The 27870-nt window shown below is 51.2% G+C and overlaps 1 protein-coding gene across 4 annotated transcripts; it reads right to left on the reverse strand.

Moving 5' to 3' along the window:
* Positions 1-1071: 1071 nt before the first annotated feature.
* UBN1 (ubinuclein 1) lies at positions 1072-27584 on the reverse strand. Of its 4 annotated transcripts, XM_066560627.1 has the most exons (17): positions 26918-27584; positions 25271-25357; positions 24286-24381; positions 23656-23790; positions 23115-23218; positions 21604-22033; positions 17116-17186; positions 14561-14690; positions 13213-13331; positions 12607-12729; positions 11622-11765; positions 8764-8814; positions 7643-7685; positions 6111-7334; positions 4501-4753; positions 4114-4203; positions 1072-1192 (listed from the first exon to the last, which is right to left on the reverse strand). In XM_066560627.1, the coding sequence occupies exons 1-17, from the start codon at positions 27155-27157 to the stop codon at positions 1140-1142; spliced, it is 3393 nt and encodes a 1130-aa protein (XP_066416724.1). In that variant the 5' UTR covers positions 27158-27584; the 3' UTR covers positions 1072-1139. The 4 variants fall into 4 exon arrangements, with proteins under 4 accessions (XP_066416724.1, XP_066416725.1, XP_066416726.1 ...); XM_066560628.1 differs by lacking the exon at positions 4114-4203; XM_066560629.1 differs by lacking the exon at positions 11622-11765 and having other exon boundaries at positions 26918-27583.
* Positions 27585-27870: the final 286 nt, after the last annotated feature.

Genomic DNA, 27870 nt, shown 5'->3' on the forward strand with positions numbered 1-27870 from the left:
GTTCATCTCACTCATTCCCTCTGCCCACCAAATTGATCCTAACTCACAACCCTAGGAAAGAATGGCTTTAGGGGAGGGCCTGGAACCCGCCTGCACATACTGGGATGAGAACTGGTGCTCCTGCTGGATTTGGGACTGTGCTCAGTCACCAGGTCACCACTGAAGTCCAGACAGTGCAGCTTTTTTTTTTTTCTTCTGATGTGCAACCATAAAAAGCTCTATTAAATAAACCAGAATACATTTTAAATACAGAATGATTAAAAAAGGGTTGAGGAGCACACAAAATAGGGCTGAAATGTGTGTCACTAGTCCATTCTTGCTCCACCATAAAAGGCACTGGAATTATGTCTTCCCATCCATGTGACATGCTAAGAGGTGTCCCATTCAATCCAATGCATTCGATGGCAATGAGGATAAAACTGAGCAGGAAAAAAGCATCCCTTTGGAGGGAAAAAAAATCCAAAAACTCAAAAGAATTCTAAAAGTCGATGACTGCATCTAAAAATGTCTTTAGTCTCTAAAGAGTCTTCCTTCTCCTCCAGAGGGGAACATCAGGTGGTTCCTTAGATTCACCACACAGGAAATGTTAAATCCTCCAATTAAGTGTAGCACAGTTTTATAGTACAATTGGAAAGTTACTCAAATGTCTTCAAGAAAGCACTGGCAGTGCTAGAATTATCCAAGTAATTCCAAAGCAGAAGAAAGAAGCACCTTTCATACCCTCCACAGGGAGACCAAGGAGGTAACTGGACTTGGAGGTACTTGGCAGCTACAGACACAGGTGGGTGGGAATCCACTGCAGGACCACCCCAGCCTCCCTGTGAGTTCCAGCTCCTGCCAGTGCCAGGGAATGCAGGAAGGGCAGCAGCAATAAACAGTGCTACAAAAGGCTCCTCTCATCAGGGCATGGCTCCAGGTGGCCCCATGTGTGGGGCTCAGCTCTGAAAGCCTCTGAGCAGACACCCCAATGAGTTCCTTGTTGCAGTTCAGTCTCTCCAGTTGTCATAAAAAACAGAAATAGGAAAAAAAAAAAAAAAGAAAAAAAAAAGAAATCAAAAGACACAGCTGGTATCCAAAGTCCATGACCTGTTCCTCTGGGTTTTATCCTATGGGTGCTGGAGCTCCCCTCCTTGCAGGCGTCACAACTTGCGCTGCTGTGCATTGGACCCTTTGCCGTGAAGCTGAGAAGCATCTGAAAGAAAATAAAACAGCTGGGAAGGGGGCTCAGCACCCCCTGTAGCACAGCTGGGACAGCCAGGCCTCTGCACAGAGGGAAAGACCTACTCTTCCTTCCCAGCACCAAGGGATCAAGAAGAAGAGGATGTGCTTGGAGACATTTCTGCACGGGGAGCAGCCTCGGAGGAAGGGACAAGGGAAGCACTGAGGGTCCCCTGTGGGCTCCCAGCAGAACCCCAGGCACAATTCCAGCTGCCAGGGAACTCCTTAGCCTGGGCCCTTCTCTAAATCCACATCTCCCCCTCCAGGAATCCCAAAACACGTGCTGTGGGTGCCTTGCCCCTAAGGTGGTTGGAAGTAACCTGTTGTACATTTTTGCTGTTGTAATCACAGAATCATTGAAGTTGGAAAAGACCTCCAGGAGCAGGGAGACCAACCTGTAACCCATCCCCAGCTTGTCCCCAGCCCAGAGCACTGAGTGCCATGTCCAGGTCTTCCTTGGACACCTCCAGGGATGGGGACTCCAAACCTTCCTGGACAGCCCCTGCCAATGCCTGACCACCATTTCCAAATAGAAACTCCTCCTGATGTCCAACCTAAACTTCCCCCTGTCTCCTCTTGTCCTGTCACTGGTTGTGTGGGAGAAGAGGCCAACCCCTCACCTAGAAACCCCTTTCAGGTAGGGCTTTAGGTGCTTTATTGATTTTTTTTTTTAATTATTTAATTAGGTGCTTTTTAAATGAAGGCTTTAGGTGCCCACTGATAGCAACAGGATCCATAGGAATCTCACCACTGATGGAACAGAAAGGAATGGATGTGGAGGACAAGAGAAAATGCACTGAAGAGAGAAAAAGGAAGTTTAAGGAAGCAAAAGTTTTCCAGGAGCAATCAAAACCACTTCAGACTGTGATGGACAAATGGGAGCACTGAGACGTGCAGCTAAGCAGCAGTGGCACCAGCAGTGCAGCAGCAGCTTCTCCTCCAGGCCAAGAACAGCTCCTTTGCATGCAAGAGCTCAGCCCAGCACATCCCATTTCCACATTCCCAGCACAAGGAACCTCCACCAGCACCAGAAGCACCGACCACACACAGGCAAGCACTGGATGCTCTTTGCTCAGAGGCTCTTGGATCAACATGGATATAAAAGCACTTTTATTTAAGGCATCAACATTCCCTTGCACTTGCAGCAACCTCCCACGCACCTCCAGTGCTCAGACACAGCAATGCAGCTGTGGGCAGGTGTTGGCACAGCCAAACACAGCTGGTGCCACAAAACACAGGAATTCATTTTAAGGTTATGGGAGTCACTTAAATATCTGCTGTGTTCTCCCCCAAAACACCAGAATTGGGAGTGTTCCAAGAGATGGCAGCACCAGGCTCCATCCCCAATCTTTAAGTGAAAACACCAAGTGAGAAAGGAGGTCCTTGCTGAGCTGGATCCATGGTCAATTTTCCTCCACTTATTCCCAGTGGTCTTTTGTCTTGTGGCCCTGCATCCTGCTGAAGAATTCATCAAAAAATTCTTCTGTTATAAGCCCTATGAACAACAGTGATCACTCTGAACTCCCTCAACTAAAGGGACAAAGAGCTGCTCCTCAGTGACATGGAATATACTCCACAAGCCATGTTCAATCTCTGATCTCATTCCAGAAGTGATTTACAAACAGGAAGGAAGGGTCTGTCCCACCAGTGATCACTGCCAGGACCTTCTTCAGCTCTACCACACCAGCATGGCACAACCCACATCAAACTTCAGCAAAGGAAGCAAACCCAACCAACTCTTTGCATTTTCCTGAGTGCACAACACACTCTTCCTTCTTCAGCCAACAAGCACCATGCTCAGCACTCAGGGGTCTTTTATTCCATGACTCCTCCAGGAGGCTACATGGTTATCCATGCACACACCACAGGGCCAGGCTGGCACTCCTAAATCAGGCTCACTTAGCCCAGGAAGACCATCCCAGCAGGAGCAGGTACTAAGATAATGGCACTGAACTGCACCCAAGTGCTAAAGAACACGCCTAAGAAAGCAGAAATAGGAGTTATCAGGGGAATAAGCAGCTCCCTGGAGCAGGTAAGAATGATCTGCTGGCGCTGAATTTCAATTTTCCTTACTTCTCTCCTTTGGAAAACTCCTGTTTTATGCATCACTTCTGCAGGCATCAAACTGGGGCAGGAACAGGCTTAACTGCCAAATCCTCACGTTGTGAGCAGCAAGTGGAGCAATCTGCATTTACACTACAAACTTGTTGTGAAGGAGATGCTGGCAATTAACTCAGTGCACAGACACAAGACAGTCTGGTCTGACACATTTTATGTAGGCCACCAGGAACAGAACTCCCCAGAGCTGGAATATTCATTCCAGGGCAGTCCTGGCAGGCTGTGCACAAACAGGCACAGCTTTCATCCTGGCAGGATAATTCAGAGTATCTGCAGGAACCAACACTTGCTGTAAGCACTGAGGACTCATCATTCCAGAAATCACAAAATCCCAGAATGGTTTGATTGGAAGGGACCTTAAAGCCCATCCAGTCCCACCCCTGCCATGGGCAGGGACAGCTTCCACTATCCCAGGCTGCTCCAAGTCCTGTCCAACCTGGCCTTGGACACTTCCAGGGATCCAGGAGCAGCCACAGCTGCTCTGAGCACCCTGTGCTGCCCACCCTCACAGCCAAGAATTTCTTCCTAATCATGGAATGGTTTGGGTTGGCAGGGACCTTAAAGCCCATCCTGTTCCACCCCCTGCCATGGCAGGGACATCTTCCACCAGGGCAGGTTTCCCCCAGCCCCTCACTCTGTACCTCAGAGAGGCTTTAGTGACAACCACAGAGCTGGAAAACATGGAAACCCCTTTGGCTGCAGCCCTGAAGGAAGGATCTGCTGAGATAGAGGGAGACTCACGAGGCAGAAGACAAACAAGAGCATCTGAGAAGTTACCTGGCAAACTCTGTGGTAAGTGAGTGGCCAGGGCAGAGTGTGGGAGTGGCGCTGCGTGGTGGGGGCTGGAGTGCAAACCAGCCAGAAGACCTAGAGAGAAAAACAAAGAGAGGACAGGGAAAAAGGAACAAATACACATCCAAGACAGAAATGAGCAGAGGAGCTGCAGCAGTTAGCAGAGGTCAGGTTCCAGTTATTGGCACTTCTGGGTGAGCTCTAGGGACGTTCTCCAAATGCAACTGCTGGAGATACAAAAGCAGGGAGCACAGCACAAAGCAACAGCCAGAGAGATGGGCTGGTGTGCAATGGGGCAGCCCAGCAGAGCACTGATGTTCTAGGTGACAGCACAGGCACAGGTGACACACAGGTGACCAGCAGGATACTCACTGTGCCCGAGGCCGTGGTGGAAAGTTCCTGGAGCAGGTCCTGTAACTATTGCATCCTTGGAAACTCCTGCTTTTGGGGAGGAGTCGGAACTGAAGGAGATGACATGGAGAGGGAAAGAATGAATAGGAGAGATAATACCTAACGGGGTGGAGCTCAGGGCAGCTGGCAGCTTTGGGTTGTTGGACTTGTAGGATGGAGCCAGTACACTTAAGGAGGAAGAGCTTGTTAGCAGCACAGCTCCACTAGTTCCTTTCTGCAAAGCAATGGAAAAGGTCAGTCAGGAGAGGGAGAATCAAGGTACAGCATCATTCAGACTTACAGATCTGCAAAACATGGAATGCTCGAGAATTCCCCCTTGGAAAAAGCACCCTCCCAGCCAGGGCCCAAGAGATGCCAACACTTGAGGCCATCTGCAGATGGACATTGGCAAGCCAGCTCTTCTGAAGGTGGCCACACTGGATTTGCCTCCGTGACTCCCTTGCTCTGGAATTGTGCCTCCATTAGGCAAAGTTTCCACACTGCCTGTGAATTCCTGGGGTTTGCTTCCTACTCACTTATGGCAGCACACACTGCTGACAACTCCAGCCATTGAGGTCTGACACCCAAGGCACCCCAGGAGGTTATTGAGGAGCTCTCTCATGGAGACAGGCACCACTGAGGAGCTCTCTAGCTCAGGAACAGACAAGCTGTATCAACTGAGCAGTACATGCTTTCCATTTAAACACATTCCTTGTATTTCCCAGTTCTTTCCATGGGGCACAAAGGAAGGCAGGCATGAGCAGCCAACAACAAATGAATACAACATTAGGAACTGTTACTTTTTTGCTATAGATAAAAATGAAGCCCCTTATACCATTAAGTAATACAATATTGTAATAATACAAGTCTGTACTGACAACCCAGAAGTCCTTCCTGAAATGTTCTATCCTAACAAATATTGGGGAAATTTCTCCATGGAAAGGATGGTCAGGCACTGGCACAGCTGCCCAGGAAGGGATGGAATCACCATATCTGGGAGGATTTAAAAGCTCTGTGGATGTGGCACTGGGGACATGGGTTAGAGGTGGCCTTGGCAGTGCTGGGGGAGTGGTTGGACTCAATGATCTTAGAGGGCTTTCCCAACCTGAATGAAACCACGGTTCTATAACCACAGGTTATTTATTCTATGGGCCAGTCATGACAAAAGTGGCGATACTACTAAAATGACTTGGAATAATTTAAAGAAGGCTAAGTTTGTAGATCTAATAAACAATAAATTCATCATTATACTTTTAGTTTATGCAATGAACTTTATCTCTTGTGATAAATTACCTTACTGCACTTTCTCTTAATCCAAATGGGAGCCCTACTGTCCCCATAACTCACAGGGCCAGGGCAGGACCATGACACAGCCTGGGCAATAACTGCCCTTTGGAAGGCAGCACAGTATTCAGCTCAGTGGTTATTTAAGCTGAAAGTGAAAACTGGAATTCTGGAGGGCAAGCCCAGGGCAAAGGCCACAACTTTCTAGTCTAAAGCAGCTGAAATCCAGACAGTCATTCCAGATTTTGCTTTTGAAGTGCCCCCTTCAGGGCAGCTGTGAGCAGGAGCTGCCAGCAGGGCCCCCTTACCGGCACAGAGGTAGAGGCTGCGGTGCTGCTGACCACAGCTGGCTTTAGGGACGAGGTCAGCAACTTGGCCACGCCCTGGGTGCCCCCGCTGGAATCTCCGTTGGAGCCTCCAGGAGGTGCCACCAGGGTCAGCTTCTGGGCCACGGGAGGTTTCTTCACTGAGGAGCTGGAGGCCGGGCGGCCGGAGGCCGAGCCTGGGGACGGGGCCGCGACGCCGGGGAGCAAAGTCCCAGAGGAGCTGCCCTGGTTGGCAGGAGCTCCAGAGGAGCTGCTGGAAGAAGCCCCGTGCTTGGAGAGGGAGCCAGCGACAAAAGGGGATTTGTAAGATTGTCCTGAAGAGCCAGAGCCACTCGAGTGCTTCCCGGCGTAGCTGAGAGAGGATGAGGACAAGCCTTGGCTCTTGTGGGAGCTGCTGGAGTTCTGGGTGCTGCCTGGGGTCGTGGAGGAATGGAAGCTCTGAGCTTTGGTTGATGACTTGACCTGCTGGAGGAGGGAGCGCTGGGGCAGGGGGGTGGAGGATTTGGGATTCTGCAGTTTGACAAAGGGAGCTGGGGAGGTGAAGGTTTTCTGGAGCTGAGCACCAGGGTGGAACACCTTCACCTGAGCGCCCGGCACCGGCGCCGAGGCCGGGGGCCCGTGGCCTGGCCTGACCAGGCTGTGGTGCTTCTGTTTAGCCTGGTGGGCATCAGGAAGGATTTTGCTGGGGGAGGCTTGGCAGGAATGCTCTTTGTAATTAGAGTTCTCTGTCTTCTTGTCTTGAGAAGACTGGCCCAACGCCAGGGCCTGCTCAGCAAGGAAGTTTAGAGGAGACTGGAGGGAACCAGAGGATGATGTAGGGGAAGGGTTGGGCTTTGGAAATGTCCTCTTCTCCTCTGAGGATGCAAGAGCTGGGATCTTCTCTGGTGGAGCTTTTGGAGCTGCAGGAAGAGTAAAGTCAGGGCTCCCTGCTGCCCTGCTGTTCAGCACAGCCAGTTCCTTGGACACAGCTTCCAGGGAGGAGGTGGGGTTGTGAATCAAGTCCTCATCCAAGGAATCATCCTTGAAGATGGCAGGAGTGGCAGTGCTGCTGGCAGCTTGGGCTGTCCCAAGGGACAAGAGCTCCCTGGTTTGGGCACTGATGCCCAGGGCTCCTCCCTGGGGCTCTGAGGACATGGCCAAGGTGCTGCTCGAGTGCAGGGAAGGGACAGACACCGACAGCTTCTTGTCTGGCTTGCAGGAAGAGTCCTGGAACAACATCACAGGAGAAGGCACAGTCAGGAGAGAGACAGGGTTTACTGCTGAGAAGGCGAGGGAAGGTTCACAATCTGGGGATAAAAAGCAGGACACACATATTCTGTGCCCATGAGCCCCCACTTCCCTCCCAGCTGCCACTGCCATCAATTTTAGCTGCTGCTCCAGTTGTTTTTTCCAAGCCAAATACTGAGCAGAGCCATTTCACAGTAGCTAATACAAAGCTCAAACACAGGGTTCAGGGTGGCAGTCATTTGACATTTGGCACATACCAACCATGAGAACCAGAAAACAGAACTCACCTTCACTTTCACCTTGGTAGGGGCTATAACTTTCTTCTTCGCCCTGTTTGGAGGAAGACAAGAGAAACATGGCTGAGTGACTGCCCCAAGGAAGGAGCCAGCCAGGGAGCACACCTGGGCCCTGCTGGTGATGATCCACTGAGTCTTTGCAGGGAACAGAGGCAGCATCTCAGGTTGCTAGGATTCAAAACCACATGACATTTGGTTGCTGCTCTTGGAAACCCCAACTCCCACCAGGGAGCTGATCAGGGAGTGGAGCAGAGTCTTGGAATGGCAGCAGAGCAGTGAAACACCCACACACACATCTGCACCAGCTGCAGGACCCCACTGCTGCTGCCCTCCTACAGCGAGGCCCAGAGAGAAACTGGCACAGAGACTGTTCTGCAGAAGTTACACCCTTCTTTTGGCTTCCCAGAAGAAGCAAAAGATGCAAAAGCATCTGCCAAACTCCCAGAGAATAGATCTGGTCAGATGCAACCTGTGGTACAAGACATCCCTGAGCTGCTGGGTGTGTGGCTGAGGGAAGGATGACTCTACACCCTATTCCACTTCTCCTCACTCACCAATTCCAAGAACAGGACTGTCTGCCAAACTGACACCAGCCTAAATCCATGTCCTCATCTGTTATCAACCACCAGCAAGATCCATGAGACCCTTTGGATTAAAGCCCCTGCCCAGCTGGATTCTGATGGCTCTTGGTGAGCCTGCTGCACCCACCTTCACCAGTCTGAGCTCATGGTGCCCCTCCTTGAACCAGGCAACAAGAAAGAGGGAATCCAGAACCCAGCAAGCACCAACTGAACAGGCTGCAGAAATCACACTCCACCTGACCTCCCTGAGCCTCCCAGGCCCAGCACACAGGCCTCACTCCAGGCTGTTGAACCAGAGGCAACCTGGCTTTAAAGTTGTTCTTTTTGAGCTTGCTGAAGGCTAAAGCACCTGAGGAAAGTCTTGGGAGATGTCACATACAAGCAGCTGCTCTCCCTAGGCCTCCCCAAAGGAAGCAGCACTGATCTATGAGGGGGGAGCCAAGCAAGCTCAGGTGTTCCTGCAGGATCCCCCCAGGCCCCAGGGAATGGAGATGAGCACTTTTCACTCCAGAGGAAGGCTGTGATACTCACAGGACTGATGTGAGGTGTCCGTGTACACGCCTGCTCTCCTTAAACAGTGTCCTAAGAAGGGAAGAGAGCAATGAGAAGTGATATCCAGCAAGACCCAGTAGAGCAGCTGGGATCACTGGAGACAGAGCTGCACAGCACAGCAGGGGACTTGGTGAAACTGAAACCACAGAGAGCAAACAAATATTCAGCCCTTTGCCAGAAGATCATCCTGAGCTGCCCCACACAGTTCTCTCTCTGGGGAGCAATGCTTGTAGGCACTGCAAAGGCCATTGAGGCAGTGGTTGGACAATGCCTAAGGAAAAAGCTCTGCCAGCTTAAAAAGCCCACTGGAGGGGCAGGATCATCACTCAGGGCCTTCCTGCTGCCAGAGATCATCCAAGAGCTCTTCAGGGACAAAGTTCCCTTCCCGTGCCTCTCAGCCAGCAATGAAGGAGAGAAGGGTCTGTGCTGCCTTTGTGTCCCCAGCCTGGAGCTGAGGTGACTCTGTACATCACAACCCTTTCTGGAAGGACTGACTGAGCACAGCCAATAGACTGAGCTTCATCCAAAGCCTGCACTACTGAGGGTAAAGCAGAGTCTCCCCCCACAAACACGCTCTGACCCAAACCAGCTGCCCTCCTACATGTCAGGGAGGAGCTACAGGAATGTTTATTCCTTCAGTACTGGCACATGGAATGTGATTCCTGGCTGGTATTAACAGACTTTTGTCTTATTTTTTCTCTTAAAAAGCAAGCTTATGTAAATTTAATATTCTGTTAATCATCTCTTAGTGCTCATGGAGGAAACAGACTCATGGCAGGGCCTCTCTAACTCATCCATGAAATCGCTGCTCTGTCCACCTTCAAGTTCCTCTCACAGATGAACTTCTGAGACCATGATGACAGTGAATCAAGCTGACTTATCCATAAAATTATTACAGTTTTCCTAGAGCCACCAATCCCTTCCCATGGCTGTCACACTACCCTCTGTCTTTAAACCACCAAGTCAGAGAATATCTTGAGTTGGATGGGACCCAGAAAGATCAAGTCCAACTCCAAGTCCCAGCAGGAGAAACCACTGTCCTTGAGCCACTGGAAAGCAACCAGGAAATCCACTCTTACTGAGGTATTACTTACTGTACTCAATTCCACTGGAAGTGCCTCCTACACTGAGTTGTTGTGAACACCTGAATGCCCAACAACAGTTTCACCAGCAAACTTGGAGTTAAAGATTTTAATTTCCTTTTATTCAAAGAAAAGTTTTTACAACTTGGCAAGCTGAGACCCTCAGGCTGGGTATATCTTCATTAACTAAGCAGGAATCTTCCTACATCTCCTAATGCCATCTTTCAGCTCCTGCAGCACCACACTACAACCATGCTGAGCTCTGAGCTTCCTGTGCACATGCAACTGCACCAAACAGCCTTCATGGGCTTCTCCAAGTGCATCTCTGATGTGCCACTCATACTTACTGCTCTTAGGAGCTGCTATCTACATCTTCCTTTACCCCCCAACACCCAGAAAGCAAACACAGCAGAGAACTCAGCAGAGAAGTCAGCACTGCCCAGCTGGTGAAATGCAAAGAGACAGAACATGGAACAGCTTGGGCTGGAAGGAACCTTAAAGATTCCAAAGTAAGACTGCAGAGTTGTCCTTGCTTTGAAAATACTGAGCAAAACAAAGCAGGCCAGAAGGTGATGACAGTCCCAGCAGAGGGACTGTGCCATTTGTGTGGCTCTGCCACTGCCAGCTCGAGGGCAGGGATGATGGAGAGGGGGAAAGAGCTGGAAACAGCAGTGAGGGTACAGCAACCACACCAGATTCTACTGACTCCAATAAGCCCCTACAACTTTCCTACTTTGCCTTCTTTTGGGAATACTCCAGAGAAGATATCCCAAAGTGTCTGGAAAATGTATCCTTTGTGATTACAAGTGGATCTTTTGTAATACAGAGCCAAGAAAGCATAGACTGGCCCATGGGCCTGGCCTCAGTGCCAGTTCAGTGCCAGTGGCACCTGTGTGACATCACCATGGCACCAAGGCTGCTCAGCACTGCCATTCACAGTCCTGGCTGCACTCAGGCATTTGGGAGGTGAAAAGGGACAGAGGCAGGGGGGAGAACATGGTGGAGGGCAGGGCTGCCATTCACAGGGCCCTTCCCAGGCTGGAGAAAGGCACCAACACAAACCTTGTGAAGCTCAGTGAAATCCAGCACCAAGTCCTGCAGCTGGGATGGAACAACCCTGGGCAGCAGCCCTGCAGGAAAGGACCTGGGGCTCCTGGGGGGCAAGGGAAGGGAAGCCACTGCTGCAGAGGTGTCCTGCTGAGAGCAAACCATGCCCTGATCAGCACCTGGGAGGACACATCTGGACACAGATCCAGCTTCAGGGGCCCCACTATCCAAGAGAGATGCCAACAAACTGAAGACATCCCAAGGAACAGGGACTCACAGCAGCCAAGGAGAGGTGGAGGGAACTGGTTTTGCTCAGCCTGGAAAAAGAGAAGCCCCAGGAGAAGCCCCAGGAGGAGTCTAATGGCAGTTTTCCACTACCTAAAGAGTGGTGGGGACAGGAACAGGATGGAGCCAGACCTTTCTCAAAGGTGCACAGTTAAAAACAAAAGCGGGGAATATTCAGTTCAGTGCAGCAAGGGGAATTCTTATAGGAAATAAGGAGAAAAGATCTCATGAAGAGTGATCAAGTACCAGAACAGGAGCCCAGAGATGCTGTGGTAATCTCCATCCTTGGGAATTTCCAAAATTCCACATGCCAAAGCCCTGAGCACTCTGATCTAAGTCTGAAGCCAGCCATTCCCTGAGCAAGGGTAGGACCAATGACCTTCCCAGGTCCCTTGGGACAAGGAATCCTTGGTTCTTGCTCACCTGGCCTGCATCCAGCCTTTTGGCCAAAGGGGCTTCACCTCTCCTTCTAGGAAGGTCTTCACATAATCCTCTAGAGACTGAGCCTTATTCTTGTCAAGGTCATAACCATCCAATTTAATCTTCACCAAGTGGCAAAGCAGCTCCCTGAGGAACAGGAAGATTTCACATACAGTTATGCAGATTGACCTTTCCCACTTGGAGATCATTCTCTTTATCCAGGCTGGATAAATACACCAAGACACATCTGGCTCTTGCTAACACAACCCTGCACTGCCTCCTCAGGAAAGGAGAAGGGAAAGGCCCAGTCCTTGCTCTGCGTGCACACACATGGATGCACCAGGGAGAAAAGTCTTGTCACCCCTTCCCAGTGTGATCTCTCCTGAACCAGCTGAGGCAGCAAACCAGTGCCAGAGCCACAGGCACCAGTAACAACCACAGAACTGAACCTCTCTGCAAGGAGAGGGCAGGAAGCACAGCTGGCTATGTCCTACATGGATCAGCAGCACAAACTGATTTGTTCCAGAATAGGAAGAAAAAGACAGCAGGACTGATTTTCCTTTTACCCTTTGGTACTCTCCCCTGTTCTCAGCACTCCCTTCTCTGTCAGCCCCAAGTGCCAGGGGCAGCAGAACCCAACAGCTTCAACTGCTTCCAGAACCAGAACCTGGGCATGTCAAGAGTCTGGGTGTAGGATTCAGCAATTCAGCTGAATGCCTTCTGCTCCCAAAGATCTGACTCTCTCTTTTGGACTCTCAGCACTTCTCTCAGGGTTAGCCTGGGCCTGAAATCAGCTTCAGGGTGAGATGCAATAAATGCAGAAATGGTTTCCACAACCGACACCATGTGCCACGAACCTCCAAGCTGACTGCTCCTACAGGTGATCAGCACTGCTTTGTAAACAAAACACGGACACCAAAATGCTTCACTGCCAACTGCAAAGAGTAAGACAGTTCATGAATTTGCTTAATATCTGAGTTATTCAAACCTGATTTCATCATTCCACTGGAATTTCTTCCGCGGGCCCGCGACACGCTTCCCTCCCTTTTCTTCATCCTCATCATCATCAGAACAAACTCGCTGTTCTTTGTCTTTTTCCTCTTCCAGCATCCTAAAATGGAGACAGAAAAGGTGGAAGTGATCATCCTGCAGGTTAAAGTAGATACTTAATCTATTTAATACTGCAGATTAAGAATCTCTGAACAGCACTGGACAGAGGTCTCAGTATCAGCAACCTCTGGCTCAGGGTGCAAGCTGAGCTATGGGCTGAAGGTTAAGAAATCTCCCAATATTTTGTAATAGAGATGACAGCACTAATCCAGCCTGACTGTTCCCAGGCTGCCATGTTCCTAAGGACATGCCTGCACATGCAAAACCCTTCAGCCAAGCTCTGGTCCCATCAGTGCTGCTGTAGCTGGCATGGCCACAGACAGCACAAAGAACACACACAGCTCAGTCAGGCCAATCAATGCCCATCAGCAAATGTAACCCACGGAACAAAAAGAGGTGGCAAACTTCGGGTGAGCAGCCTCCAGGCCACAGGGAGCCTGCTGGGAAAAGCCACAGAGGGGGAATGAGCAAATGAGGAGCTTACTTGGCAAACTTGGCCTGAGTATGGGCTTGGCATTCCTCCTGGTACTTGGCCACCTGCTCTGGCATGGCCCTTCCAATGGCTTCCTTCAGCTTCTGCAGAGGCTCCTTCAGGCGCCCACCCTGCAGCGAGCACAGAGCTGTCAGCACAACAGCCTGCACTGGCTGATAACTTACACAGTTCCCATGTATTTACAGAAGGCTGAGCAATAATCTGTATTAAGAAACCTATACTTTTATACCTTAGGTCACTACAGGTGGAATTGATTAGTTCTTTAATTAAAACATTGTCACTGTTAGTTAATTAACAAATCACCCTTTGGTAAACAAATCTCCATTACACATTCCACATGTTCACAATAGTAGGTGCAGCGAGTTAAGAATTGGTTCTCATTCTTTTCCCTGATCTTCTCACAGATTTTTCCCAGAACAATGCCTGGGAAAGTGTCAGAACCCAGGACATCCCTCTGGCTGCCCTGGATGGCTCGAGCCCCTGCCAGGGGGCTCAGAGACCTTGGCATGAAGCCAAAGACACCTGTGCCTTGGATTTTAACCCATGGAGAAAATTACCAGCTTTATGTGAAGATTCACAAGCCACAAGAGTTTAAGTAGAATGATAGTTTGTCACAGGGTGAAAAAGTAAAATGTTGAAGTTTTTAGAATGGGGGTTCAGAAGCCAAGATGGAGGGATTTGGGCGTGCCTTGCCGTTCTTCTTTCTTCTTCTTAGCCTCCAGCTTCTGGGTGATGGTGGAACTTTTGGATTGGTTTAGAGTAGAAACACACTGTCTAACATAGGTGATAGGTATTGGAAAATGATTGTAAATGATGTACAGGTAGTTTTTAGTATAAAAGGATAACACTGCCAAGAGGGCAGTCAGTATGACACCAACCAACCTGCTAGACCTCAGCAGGTCAGGAAAAGAAGGTTAGATAGATAACAAATAAATAGAACAACAAATAAATAGATAGATAACAATAACAAATAAAAGCATGTTAGATAGAATGATAGATAACAGAGATTAAACAACCTTGACAACCAGAGCCAAAGAATCCTGACTCCTTCTTCAATCTCGGGGCTGGGAAAAAGAGACTTTCTAACACCTCGGGGTCATCTCGGCCACAGAGACTCCGAGAGGAAAGCTGTGTGTTTCTGTGGCAAGAGAGCTGCTGCCACACAGAACACCCCAACATGTTCCCATGGCTGGGACACCAAAATCCAGCCAGCTCCAGCCCCCACCCAGCCACCGTGCCGGGCCAGTGCCCCACAGAGGACACAGGGTTTGGGGACAGCAACAGCCACACTGTGCTCAGCAGGGCCAGCACCCCCCAGGCCTGGTGGCCTCCTCCTCACCTGCTCGTAGAGGTAGAGCCTGCGGGCTCTCTTCAGGAGCGTGTCCTTGCTGCAGGGGAAGAAGGCGGCCAGGTGGGCGTAGACCCCCGAGCGCACCTGGCTGCTGAGCTCCCGCGTCTGCAGCTCGATGCTGGGGACAAACACAGCCTTAGCAGGACTGCCAGCCAGCCCTGAGCCACCAGGGCCACCCTGAGGGGACTGGGAGGCAGGGACAGTGTAGCAGGCCATGGGCTTGCCAGGGCTCCGTGGAGAGCAGAGGCTTAAAGATAGGAAATGCCATGTCCTGGTGAAATAGCAAAGAAACCCCTCTCTTCCACCTTTCAGACCCCAGCTTATCTTTCTGTAACCCCATAGGTCACTTTCCCTTAACCCCTGCTATTGGACAATTTCTGATCCCACTATACCCTGTATAATGGGCTGGTTTAGCCCATTCTGGTAAGAAGAGCTGGAACCCATCACAGGCCCCCAGTAAAGACATCCCTGTGGAACCCCAGAGCAGCCTTCTCTCTCTCTCTGGAACTCACCAAGAGCTGATAATCACTAAACAGCTGATATCCCTTCTGCTTGCTAAAGGTAGCCAGCAGCTGAGAGCTGCTTGGGTCTTGGACAGTCTGTCCCCATAAAAGACTGAGCTATCCAGCCTGTGCTGCCTGCTCAGGGGCAAACCTGCTCTCAGCAGGAGGCTGGGACAGGAGAGAGGGATGAAGGACAAGGTAAACTGCCTGAAGGTTCTCTGGATTCTAGGATCAATAGGTTTTATCCCAAGCTGTGCTTTGAATCTGCTCTGGGAGTAGCTGGAGAAGGAACAAGTGGCAGTCTGCAGTCTCATCTGCTCTCCCTGGCAGCTGCAGGCAGGAGGGTCAGGCAATGAAATGAGAAGTGCACACTGGTTATGTCAGGTGCTGTGGCAGTGGAATTCAGGACAACACAAAATCAAACTTTATCCCTTGGGTTTCAACTTCCAAGTGAATAGATGAGAGAGATCAGCATGTGCCAAACCCATCTACACAATTAAACAGAAATTAGGAGCCTGGCTTTTAAAGCCACTTCTCAGTGTCAGAAAGTGTAAAAAATGCCAAATCATAAATCATCACCATCATTAAAGTCACAGAATGCTTTGAATTGGAAGGGACCTTAAAGCTCATTTTATTCCACCCCTGCCATGGCAGGGACACCTCCCACTGTCCCAGGCTGCTCCCAGCCCTGCCCAGCCTGGCCTTGGGCACTGCCAGGGATCCAGGGGCAGCCCCAGCTGCTCTGGGCACCCTGTGCCAGGGCCTGCCCACCCTCCCAGGGAACAATTCCTAATTCCCAATATCCCATCCAGCCCTGCCCTCTGGCAGTGGGAGCCATTCCCTGTGTCCTGTCCCTCCAGGCCTTGTCCCCAGTCCCTCTCCAGCTCTCCTGGAGCCCCTTCAGGCCCTGCAAGGGGCTCTGAGGTGTCCCTGGAGCCTTCTCCTCTCCAGGTGAGCACCCCCAGCTCTCCCAGCCTGGCTCCAGAGGGGCTCCAGCCCTTGGGACATCTCCATGGGCTCCCCTGGACTCTCTCCAGCTGCTCCAGGTCCTGCTGCTGTTGGTCTCAGAGCTGGGGCAGCTCTGCAGGTGGGGTCTCACCTGAGGGGGCAGAATCCCCCCCTTCCCTGCTGGCCATGCTGGGGGAGTTTCAGCCCAGGGGGTTCTGGGTGCACAGAGGGGGGATCATGTCCAGCCTCTCACCCACCAACAGCCCAAATTCTTCTCTCAATCTATGTTCATCTCTGGGGTTGCCCTGATCCAAATTGTGCAGCAAAATTGTACAACTCTGTCTAAATCTCCTCTGAGTGAGGCTGAAGTGATCAGTTTGCCACCAGACAAGGACTGTTCGTGCAGCCAGCACTGGAATGCTGGAAGGTGGTAATCAGCCCTGGAAATGAGAGGGAAACAGAGTCCCAAACTCCCCTTGGCAGTTCCCTGCAAGTGCCTGGATAAACCTTAATGAAATTAAAGCCTGGGTGTCAGTATTATTGCACTGATCACAAAACCCTGTGCATTCATCAGTCCTCTCCAGGCTCTGGCAGAAGAATGAAGCCATTATCTGCAGCTGCCTGAGCAACACTGGCACTCTGTAATTTGGGGCCTCAAAACACAGAGCAGGAATGGAATTCCTCCACTTTTCCCAGAGAACCAGTTGAACCCAGCACCCTTATCCCAGTTATAAACAATTCTACATAGCATGCAAGTTAAGTAGCAAAAACATACCTGACATCTCTCACAGGGAGAGATTTACTTGCATCAAGCTAAACTCACAGGTCAAGTGGCCAAATTTAGGCACATAAATATCAGGCAGCATCTTGAGAACAGGAGGCCTGGATACATTCCCTCCAACACTCTCCTAGCTCATCATATTTCAACTGAAAGCCATTTATAGGAGACTTTCATGTTATTCTGGGCATGTTCTGCCTGAAAGACCTGTACAAGGACAACCCCACAATTCCTGCTGAACCTGCTCCTGAATTTACCAAAAATGCTCTGCCTAATGCTCTCCTTTCCCACACCTCTCTGCTGGCAGCACTTACTCCAGTATGATGTTGTTGATGTCCTGAGTGAAGAATCTCTGCTTGCCTTCTCCCTCAGCAGCTCTGGCAGCCTGGAAGTCAGGAAATAACACAAATCATCAGCACTTCACAGCTGGCACAAGCAGCCAGGTGTCTTCAAAACCACCCCAGAACTACTGCAAAATAAGGCACAGTTTTATTATTTGTGTTTGTGTAATAAAACACAAACTCTGTCACAGCAGAAGTGTGAACCTCCCCAGGTCAGGTCCCTGTCTGGTGACCTTCCCAGCCTGGATTCTCCTCTCCAGGGGCACTGGAGTCACCACTCTGGAGTGTTTCCTGGGAAAAAGGAGGTGACTTCTCTGGCAAACTTGCCATGGGGACAACAACAGCTTCAGGGTATGGTTTTAACTTCTCAGTAGATGGAGGAATATGAGCTCAGAACTTGTCCCTGGACCAGGAAAGCTCAAATTTATCACATCTAAGGAAGGTTGAGGAGATTTATCACCAGGTTTTCTAGATCCATCTGGAAACTAAGCCAAGACACCAACAGGGAAGAGTCACAGCCACAGGGGATGTGTTACTCCCAGTCAACACCATGGAAACAAAAAAAAGTCCAGTTCAGGAAGCTTCCAGAGCTATGACTGCAGCTCACAAAGTGCTGCCCAGAAACATCACACCCATGAAAAATATGTCCAGCAGGAAAATTATTCCAAGAGATGAATGAGATAGTTACAAATTGCCAAGAGCTTTCAGTTTTTTCTGAGTGGAGATATAAACAAAACTGGGATTTGGCACAAGGCACCACCATGAGTTAGTGATTCCTTGCACAGGGGAGCAGACCAGGAGAGGATTTTGAAATCTCATGATTTACCATTCCAAAGTTGAGGCAGGCAAGCAACTAATTTATGCCCAGAGGGTGAACATTCCTCCCTGCCAGCAGCAGGTGATGTCAAAGGAGAAGACTCAATGCTAAGGAGAATCCTCAACAGGAAAATTACTCAGGAAGGAGAGGGTTAAAGTCAAAGCAGTTCAAGCAGAAGAGGAAATGCCTGGAGGCTCAGGAGATGCTCCCACCTCTGGGATGAAGAGACTTGGCTCTCAGGCAGAGGTCCAGCACCTCTTCAGTGCCACCTGAGCTCATGTCCCACAGCCCTAACTCACCCACAGGTTTCAGTTTCTTTCTTTTCTTAACATCCACGATCCAGCAACAAGAGACACAGCAGCAGGAAAATCTAAGCAGGAAATCAGTGGGGACCCTGCTATTAAACTGTTTCACAACACCATAACTATTAACCTGATAACATGGCACTTCCAAAATATTCTCCTTTAACTCAGATAAAGCTGTTTTGGTGCTTTCTGAAGCAGAAACATCCACCAAGAGCCCATTATTTTTATCAGCTGTGGCAATACTTGCTTCAGTTCCTCCTCCCCTCCCATCTGCTCACCCCCAGTGCACAACTCAGCAGAACAGAGCAGCTTATCTTCAGTGACAGCAGTTACTCAGCATCCCTCACTTCAGCAAGAGGTGCTCTGAACTGGAGTGCCCCAGGAGGCAGAACCACCACAGAGCTCCAAGGGCACGTTTATGACTTAAAATCAGGGTTTAAAACCACACCAGCAGCAGGAACACAACTCCCAGCACTTGTTGATAGGCTGATGTGACAGCCCTCACACCACAAGGCTGGAAGCACACTGTGACAGGCCAGGAAGGGATCCCTGACCAGCACCCTGTACTTTCCTTCTCCAAAACAGGCTGGAGCTTCCCAAAGCACACCACACTATGGAGAGGATGGGTGAGTCCCACAGGAGCCCAGCTGTGGGAGGAGCTACAGGTGAAAAGACATAAGATCATCCTTCTAGACATTAATATATTTCACTCCCTTGTTGGAACCCTGGCTGCTGAGAATTTCAGACTTTCTGTGCTGCCAGGCACTGACCCCCAGGAGAACATTGCACTGACCTGAGGCTGTGGAGAAGCTTCCAAACTGGAATGACAGAACTGGGATTGTGGGTGTGGAGTTTGAACAGAAGTGTGTAATATCTCATGGTGGAAAACTCAGAGTATAAGGGTTTAGAATATAGCAATAGATATAAAGCAAGATGGAGGTTTTAGGGCAGAGGCTGCTCCTTCTTGTTCACCCTCTTCTCCATGGGTTTGGGTGGTTTTGTGTAATTGGATACAAAGTCCACATTGCAGGCATGGGTGGTTGGTTATTGGGTTAAAAGTAAAAATAATTTGGGTGTCATTTCTTAATTGGATAGTTTAGCCTTAAAAGGCCCTGTAGAGAGAGATACATAGCCATTTTCTACCTTGTTAGAGCAAAGCACTGTAGAACTCACAGCTTGTGAGATTGTAACATAGATAAGAACTAATAAACAACTGAGTCTGACAAGAAATACTGTCTGGTGATTTAATCCTGACCTTGGCAGAAAAGAAGCAAAGAATCCATTACTCCCTAAATGGGACCCCAACAACCAGATGTTAAAAATGGCTGAAGGACTCAAATTGCCAAATTGGTGCAGCTCCAGTGGTACCCAAGCTTCAGCAAAGGATCTGCCTGTGACATGGAAATGGTTCTAGCAATCCTCAAGCCCCATCTACAGGGCTTTCCAGGCCTTCTCCCAGTGCAGAACTGTGGCAATGCTTTCCAGCTGCATTATTTTACACACACAACAATGTGCACCCCTTCAGTGTCCTGACCAGCACAGCACATTAAAAATATTATGATGGAATTTGTCCTTGTCATGGTTTAACCCCAGCCTGCAACTCAGCCCCACACAGCTGCTGCTTCCTCACCCAGGTGGGATGGGGCAGGAAATCACAAAGGTAAAAGTGAGAAAACCCATGGGCTGAGCAAGGCAGTGTAACAGGGAAAGCAAAAGCCATACAAGCAAAGAAAACAAGGAATTCTTTCCCCACTTCCCATGGACAGGCAGGTGTTGAACCATCCCCAGGACAGCAGGGCTCCATCCATCACATGTATCATGTGGGAAAACAAATGCCATCACTCCAAACATCCCCCTCCTCCTCCTCCTCCCCCAGTTTTATATGCTGATCATGATCCCCCTGTCTGGGATATCCCTGTTGGGATCAGCTGTCCTGGCTGTCCCCTCCCAGCTCTTCCTGCCCCCCAGGCCCCTCACTGGCAGTGTGGGGTGGGAGCAGCAAAGGCCTTGGCACTGGGTGAGCACTCCCTGCTCAGTAACAAAACATTCCTGGGTTATCAGCTCTCTTCACAACACAATTCAAACCTGCCCCCAAACAGCCACTCTGGAGAAAATTACCTCTATCCCAGCCCAAACCAGCCCTCCAGGGTCAGTAATTCACATTTCAGTCCATTCATGTCAAACTGACTTTGGAAATTACTGCTTGCACCAGGTCCATACCTTTCCAAGAGGGTAAAGAAGGAATCCTGGTCAGATGTGACCTCCAGTGTCACATTCAGTACCTGACAGGATCCAGCACTTGGACATCACTTGACATCAAGAAAATCACTTAGAGGAAACTGAGTGACACAAAGGTGTGATCCCAGTGGATCTGAGAAACTCCCCCATGGAATGTGCTCTGTCCCTGGGTGCTGCCACACACTCCCAGCAGAGCTGTGCCCTCCTGCCACTGTCACACACACAGAGCTGTGCCCTTCCTGTCACTGTCACAGAAACAGAGCTGTGCCCTCCTGTCACTGTCACACAGAGACAGCAGAGCTGTGCCCTCCTGCCACTGTCACACACACAGAGCTGTGCCCTTCCTGTCACTGTCACAGAAACAGAGCTGTGCCCTCCTGTCACTGTCACACAGAGACAGCAGAGCTGCGCCCTCCTGTCACTGTCACACAGACAGAGCTGTGCCCTCCTGCCACTGTCACACACACAGAGCTGTGCCCTCCTGTCACTGTCACACAGAGACAGCAGAGCTGTGCCCTCCTGTCACTGTCACACACACAGAGCTGTGCCCTTCCTGCCACTGTCACACAGACAGAGCTGTGCCCTCCTGCCACTGTCACACAGAGACAGCAGAGCTGTGCCCTCCTGTCACTGTCACACACACAGAGCTGTGCCCTTCCGGCCACTGTCACAGAAACAGAGCTGTGCCCTTCCTGTCACTGTCACACAGACAGAGACAGCAGAGCTGTGCCCTCCTGTCACACACACACACACTCCTGTCACACACACACACTCCTGTCACACACACACCCACTCCTGTCACACACACACAAACACACACACTCCTGTCATACACACATAACCGCTCCTGTCACACACACACATCCCTTCCTGTCACACTCCCATCAGAGCTGTGCCCTCCTGTCACAGACACTCCTGTCACACACACACATCCCTTCCTGTCACACTCCCATCAGAGCTGTGCCCTCCTGTCACAGACACTCCTGTCACACACACACACACACATACATCCCTTCCTGTCACACACACACATCCCTTCCTGTCACACTCCCTGCAGAGCTGTGCCCCTGCCAGCCCCAGGGCCCTCAGGAGCTGCTGTACCTGAGCCAGTTCCTTGATCCTTTTCTCCAGGGGGGCTGGCAGCCCCTCTGGGAGGGATGGTGGCTGCTTGAACTCCTGCTCCAAGGCAGGGTCGCTGCCATCCTCCAGCTCAGGGCAGGGGCTGCCCTCGGGGGACTCGCTGAGGAGCCGCTCCAGGTCCAGCTCGCTCAGGGACTCCATGGCTGAGGCTGCCTGGAGCAGGTCACTGTCACTGGCGTGGCCAAAGAGGGACAGCAGAGGGTCAGCCATGGCCTCTGCCTCCCTTGGGGCTGCAGGGTCTGCTGGGGAAGGGGCCGCCGCTTTCTGCTCTTCGTCTTTTTTCTTCTGAGCATCCTTCTCCTTCTGGAACTTCTTCAGCATCTCCTTGACACTGAGAGCTCCAGAGTATTTCTTCTTCTTCTTCTCCTTACTTGCATTTAATGCTGTGAAGCTGCAAACAAAGGGTAGAGGGGGAAAGGGAACTGAATACAAGGTCAAGGAGCAGACAGGGTCCCTTGTCCCCCAGTTCACTTCAGGCACAACTCCCTGGAAAGTCTTAGCTCCTTAACAGATTACAGCAGAAAAAGTATTTTACAGCTTCTAAAAGTCTCAGGGTTCTTTCTGGCTATTCACCTCAGCTCAGAGAAGGCTGTACTGACTCACTGCAGAGAGGTGCTGGGGCCTAAACCACCTCCACAAAGCTCTGCTTTCATTTAGCTACATGAAATTATTGTTATTCCAGCGAGGAAGGTTGGGAAATGCACAATTAGTACAGAGGAACTGAGGCAGGACAGAGTTAGTGTGAAGTTTTCTGCTGTGTTAAAACCAGGAGAGCAAATTCCTTTCCTTGCTCACTTTGAAGGAATCACACACTGACACATGGTCTGCTGCTGCCCAAAAGCAGATCCATGCAGGAAAAAATAAATTACAAAGAATAGTTAAAGGAAGAAGGAAAAAACTGAGGAGGAAAATACGAGAAATTAATGAAAAGCAACAGATATAGATACTGAAAGAGACAGGCCAGGCAGACCAAAGCATGGACAGAGCTACAGCACAAGATGACTCAGAACAAAAAGAAAAATCATTCCATTTTACAGCCCAAAAGCTATAAAAGAGCTGAGCACTCATCCAAGAAATACTTTGGACAGGAGTACAAAGGACTGCCCAGAGAGAGCAGTAACACAGCCTGCCTTGTAACCTCTCCCTCCCTGGCAGCCCTGAGCCCTTCCCACCTGCCTTTCCTCCCACAGCTTCATCCCAACAGTTGTCATTTTTCTCTCTCCTTTCCAGACTTGTTCCCATTAAACAGAGCTCCAAAAACACCACTCCTGCAGCCAGCTGTGCCTCCCTCTGCTCACACACTGCTGCTCTGGAGCTGTGCTCCTTCCCTCTTTCCACCTTGGGAAACAACAGGGGTTTTCCTGCTGGTGTTTGCAATGTGCATTGAAGCCACCCCACACTGCAACGTGTTCCTACTGCAGCCCCCTGGAACCCTGAAACAAGGTGCTGAGCAGCAAGAATTGCCTCCTTACCCAGCTTTTGGAAACTTGGACTTCTTTGATTTCTTTTCCTTGTCATAAGAATCATCCTTCTTCTTCTTCTTTATTTTTTCACCCCCATCTTTCAACTTCCGCTTCTGCAGAGGGTTAAGAACGAGTCACAATCAAAGAGTTTCCCACAACATTACCAGCACTCCCAGAGCCACTTTGGGACCTCTCCCAGGCATGTGAAAACACAGGATCATTAACCCAACCCCCCTACATCCCTCACCATGGTTCTGGCACATGTTGCCTTAGCATTTGACAGCATCCCCATAATGCTGTGACTTCCAGGGTGACAGGGAGCTGCTGCCACCTCTGCTCTGGGAACCAGGTAACCCCACCAGAGTCTTATCCATGCCAGACATGCTTCATTTTACTCAGAAATTTTAGGATACAATGGGATTTTAAGTACCTATCCCTATTCTGTCCACACCACGTCACAAATCTCTCCCACACTGGATGTTAACACACTTTCATGCAGCAAGCTCCGAGCTGTAACAGAGGGAATCATTGAGAAAGCTGCCTTCCTGACCTTGGGACACTTCTTCTTCTTCTCTTTGACATAGTCATCCTCAGACTCGGAGGCCTGCCGGAACTGCAGCGTTCCTGAGTTGATGTAGAACCCTCCATACTTGGTGGTGAGAGAGGCAGGAACCAGCTCATCATACTGCAAATAACAGAGAACACTTCATTGGCACTGGGACCTGGTTACTTCATTCCACAGCTCAGCTGCTTGGAGGATGCAGTGGGATTCATGGAATCACAAAACATGCTGAGCTGGAAGGGACCCATCAGATTGAGTCCAGCTCCTGGCCCTGCACAGACACCCCAACAACCCCAGCTGTGCATCCCTGAGAGCATTGTCCAAATGCTCTGGAGCTCACACAGGCTTGGTGCTGTGGCTCTGAGAAAGCTGTTCCTTGAAAGGGGAAGAACCTTTTCCTGATATCCCACCTAAAGCTCCCTGACTCAGCTCCAGCCATGTCCTCAAGTCCTGTCCCTGATCACGAGGAGGTTGTGCTCCCCCAGGAACACACTGGAATGCCCACCAGCATCTCCTGCCATGCAGCTGCCCCAGAGCTCTCACTCCCTGGCCCTGGCAGCCTCGTGGCTCAGTCCCAGAGCAGGTTCAGCCTCCCCTCAGCCACCTTTAGGCACTCACAGCTTCCGAGTTGTCGATGAAGGAGTCGGACTCATCATAGCCATAGCCCATATCAATCAAATCCTGGATCCGGTCCTTCCTGCGCCTCTTGCCACCCTGAACAAGAAACATGGACACTGGGATCACTTTTCCATCCCAGCACCACAGGGATACCCTGACACAGGACAGCAGCACTGGCTCCAGGACACAAAAGCTACAGCAGAACCAAAGCAGGGCTGGCTCTCATCGCACTGTGCTCCCAGGGTGTGGTAAATCCAGTTTGAAGCCTTGTCACAGAAACAAAACAGTGCAGGCAAATGAAAAACTGCCAGCCAGACTTCACACTGAACTGGGCTGCATCCCTTCAACACTCCTGCCAGGGCTCTCTTCCATAGGGCTTGCTCTTCCCTAAGTGCTCCAGCAGGTACAGACTCAGTGCTGCAGACATCACACACACACACAGTGTGCCAGGGTGACCCATGGGCCAAATCTGTGCCACAAAACAACACACAACTTGCTACCCCAGAGTGCCAAAGGGTATAAAAACCACAGTGTGATTTTAGTGCCAGCCACAGAAATAATGCAAAAGGAAGAACAGCAAGGAACAGGTAGGAGAGATCCATGCAGCAGTGTCCTGAGGGCAGTGTCCTCATCACAGCCCCATGCTCAGAGACTTGGAACATTCCATCCTGCCACAGCAACAAGGCCTAGGAATTCATTTTTGCTTAAGGAAAACTCAATTTTATCAATCACAGTAAGTGATTTGCTGCTCACTTTAGTTCATGTAATTTCCTTTAATCAGACTCATCTGATTTAAGAATGAATCTGAACTATTTTTGCAGCCCTGAGACAGAAAAAGAACATAAAAACCAGCACATGGCAGCCAGGATAAAGGACTGAGGGAGAACAGGAACTTGAGAGCCAGTGAGCATTGAAAGCACTGCCTGAGACCTGAACAGCACTGCCCAGCCCAGAGAACAACATAATTTAAAGAAAAAACACTTACATATTTTTCTTCAAACTTCCTAGCAAGAGCCTCCACTTTATGCCTTTCCTTTTCCTCATCATTGAAGGGATCAGCTGGGTCTTTCTTCTGCAGAAACAAAAGGGGTAAAACAATGACAGCCAATCTTGTCACAGTGCCACCAAAACTGCAGGAATTAAACCCATCCTGACTGGAGCAGCTGGGCAGAAGCTCAGCTAAATCCACCTTTAGGACAGTGCTGATCAACATCTTCATCAGTGACAGGGACAGTGGGATCAGGGCACTCTCAGCATGTCTGGGGATGCCATCCAGCTGTGTGGGGTGGCTGACACACCTGAGGGATGGGAGGGCATCCAGAGGGACCTGGCAAGGCTGGAGAGCTGGGACCATGGAACCCCCCGAGGTTCCACCAAGCCAAATGCTGGAGCTGCACCTGGAACCTGTGGGATCAGTCCAGGCTGGGAGAGGAAGGGATTCAGAGCAGCACTGGGGGAAGGATTTGGGCTGTTGGTGGGTGACAGCTGGACCTGCCCTGGCTGTGAGCACCCAGAAACCCCCCTGGGCTGGGCTGAGCCCCCTGGGGCAGCAGTGGGGGGGATTCTGCCCCCTCAGGTGAGACCCCACCTGCAGAGCTGCCCCAGCCCTGGGCCAACAGCAGCAGGACCTGGAGTTGCTGGAGAGAGTCCAGGGGAGCCCAAGGACTGGAGCCCCTCTGCTCTGGAGCCAGGCTGGGAGAGCTGGGGGTGCTCACCTGGAGAGGAGAAGGCTCCAGGGACACCTCAGAGCCCCTTGCAGGGCCTGAAGGGGCTCCAGGAGAGCTGGAGAGGGACTGGGGACAAGGCATGAAGGGACAGGACACAGGGAATGGCTGCCACTGCCAGAGGGCAGGGCTGGATGGGATATTGGGAATTGGGAATTGTTCCCTGGGAGGGTGGGCAGGCCCTGGCACAGGGTGCCCAGAGCAGCTGTGGCTGCCCCTGGATCCCTGGCAGTGCCCAAGGCCAGGCTGGATGGGGCTTGGAGCAGCCTGGGATAATGGGAGGTGTCCCTGCCATGGCAGGGGTGGGATGGGATGAGCTTTAAGACCCTTTCCAAGCCAAACTCTGCTGGGATTCTGAGAGTGTCCCTGTGGTTTGGGTGCTCTCCCAGCTCGTTTTGTACCTGCCTCTGCTTCTCACAACCCTCAAAAAAAACCCCAAAAATTAAATGGCATAAAACATCACCTGACTGCTAACAGTCCTGAAGGCAAACAGTAAAAGGAACAGAATCCAGTAAGTTTGTTTTCATAGACAAACACTCCTAACTCAAACTTTAGATGCTACAGGAGTTTTCATTCATGTCTGCTTTGGTGTTCTTTGGAAAACAGCTCCTTATCACTGCCAGCTGCCCCGGTACCAAAACTCACTTTAGATCTACTGAACGAGCATCACATCCCACACCTGCCACAGCACAACACCCTCCCAACACCAAATTCCAGCATTGCAAAGGAGTGCCCCAGCATGGCCTGACAACAAGCACCCCAGCCTGTGGGTCAGTTCTCCTGCCTGCAGGATGTTCACCCACCCTCCTCCCCCCTCACAGCAAACACAGACCCAGCTCTCACAACAGCCATGCTGAGACAGCCCTTGAGACCTTCAGCTCCAGCACAGATCCCCCAGGGACACTCACCTTGTCACCTGAAGAACTCCCTTTTACTTTCCCCCGACAGCTCTTGAGGAGATCGGGGTAGAAGAACTCGGGGCAGCGTTTGTGGTCGGGCTCGAAGAGGGTCAGAGTGATGCGCACGGCCGTGGCCGCCGGCTCCGCCTCCGGGGGCTGCTCTGCCTCGTCCTTCCGAGACCTCTTGAGGAAGCTGCTGCTCAGGGGCCCGTGCAGAGTGGTGAACGACACCCTGTGGGGCTCTGTCATGGCTATGGCCGAGCCTTACCAGGCCTCACGGCATCGTCCCCATCGCATTAGGAAAGGTCTGTGGGGCTGCACTCTGGGTTTCACCGAGGGTAACGGAGGATGCTGGCAGCGGAACAAGGGCTTTGCTTTTGGAGTTTTCCCGGGAAATGACAAAGGGCCGTGCTGCGAGCGCTCGCTGCAATCATTAGAGAGAAAAAGGAGAGAAAGAAAGAAGTCAAGCCTTGTACCAGTCTTCCCTCCAGCACTGGAAGTTCCTCGCTATCCCTCCAGCTCCATCGCGGCTCTCTCTCCTCGCACCACACCGCTCCATTGGGAAGGGCTGAAGGAAATCCAGCTGCGGGCAACAAAACCAGCCCGCCACACTCGCTCTGACGCGGCCCGGGAGCCCTGGGCACGAACACCGAGCCGGGCTGCACCTCCCGGGCCGGGGCTGCACGTCCCGGGCCGGGGCTGAGCTCCGGCCGCGCGATGTCCCGCTGCACGGAGGCCCGCTCACCGCTGTCTCTGGGACAGGGGCCGAGCAGGGCCCAGAGCTGAGCGGGGCCCGGGCAGGCAGCTCCGCCGGAGGGAGCGGAGGGGCGGCCCGAGGCCGCGGTGCCGGGCCCGCCCTCACTCACCGCCGGCGGGACGCAGCCGCCGCCGCCGCCGCCGCCGCTCCGGGCCCGCTCCGGCCCCGCGCCCGCGTCACGTGGGCGGTGCTGCCCTCGCGCCGG

This window comes from Molothrus aeneus, chromosome 16 (genome assembly GCF_037042795.1).
Source record: "Molothrus aeneus isolate 106 chromosome 16, BPBGC_Maene_1.0, whole genome shotgun sequence".
NCBI lineage: Eukaryota > Metazoa > Chordata > Aves > Passeriformes > Icteridae > Molothrus > Molothrus aeneus.

Excerpts from the sequence above, each read along its gene's own strand:
- UBN1 (XM_066560627.1), bottom strand. The coding sequence starts at position 27,157 with ATGACAGAGCCCCACAGGGTGTCGTTCACCACTCTGCACGGGCCCCTG. Across the intron at positions 23,791-24,285 it reads TCATCGACAACTCGGAAGCT|TATGATGAGCTGGTTCCTGC; the intron begins GTGAGTGCCTAA and ends TGTTATTTGCAG. Across the intron at positions 11,766-12,606 it reads CAGTGGAATGATGAAATCAG|GGAGCTGCTTTGCCACTTGG; the intron begins GTTTGAATAACT and ends CCTGTTCCTCAG.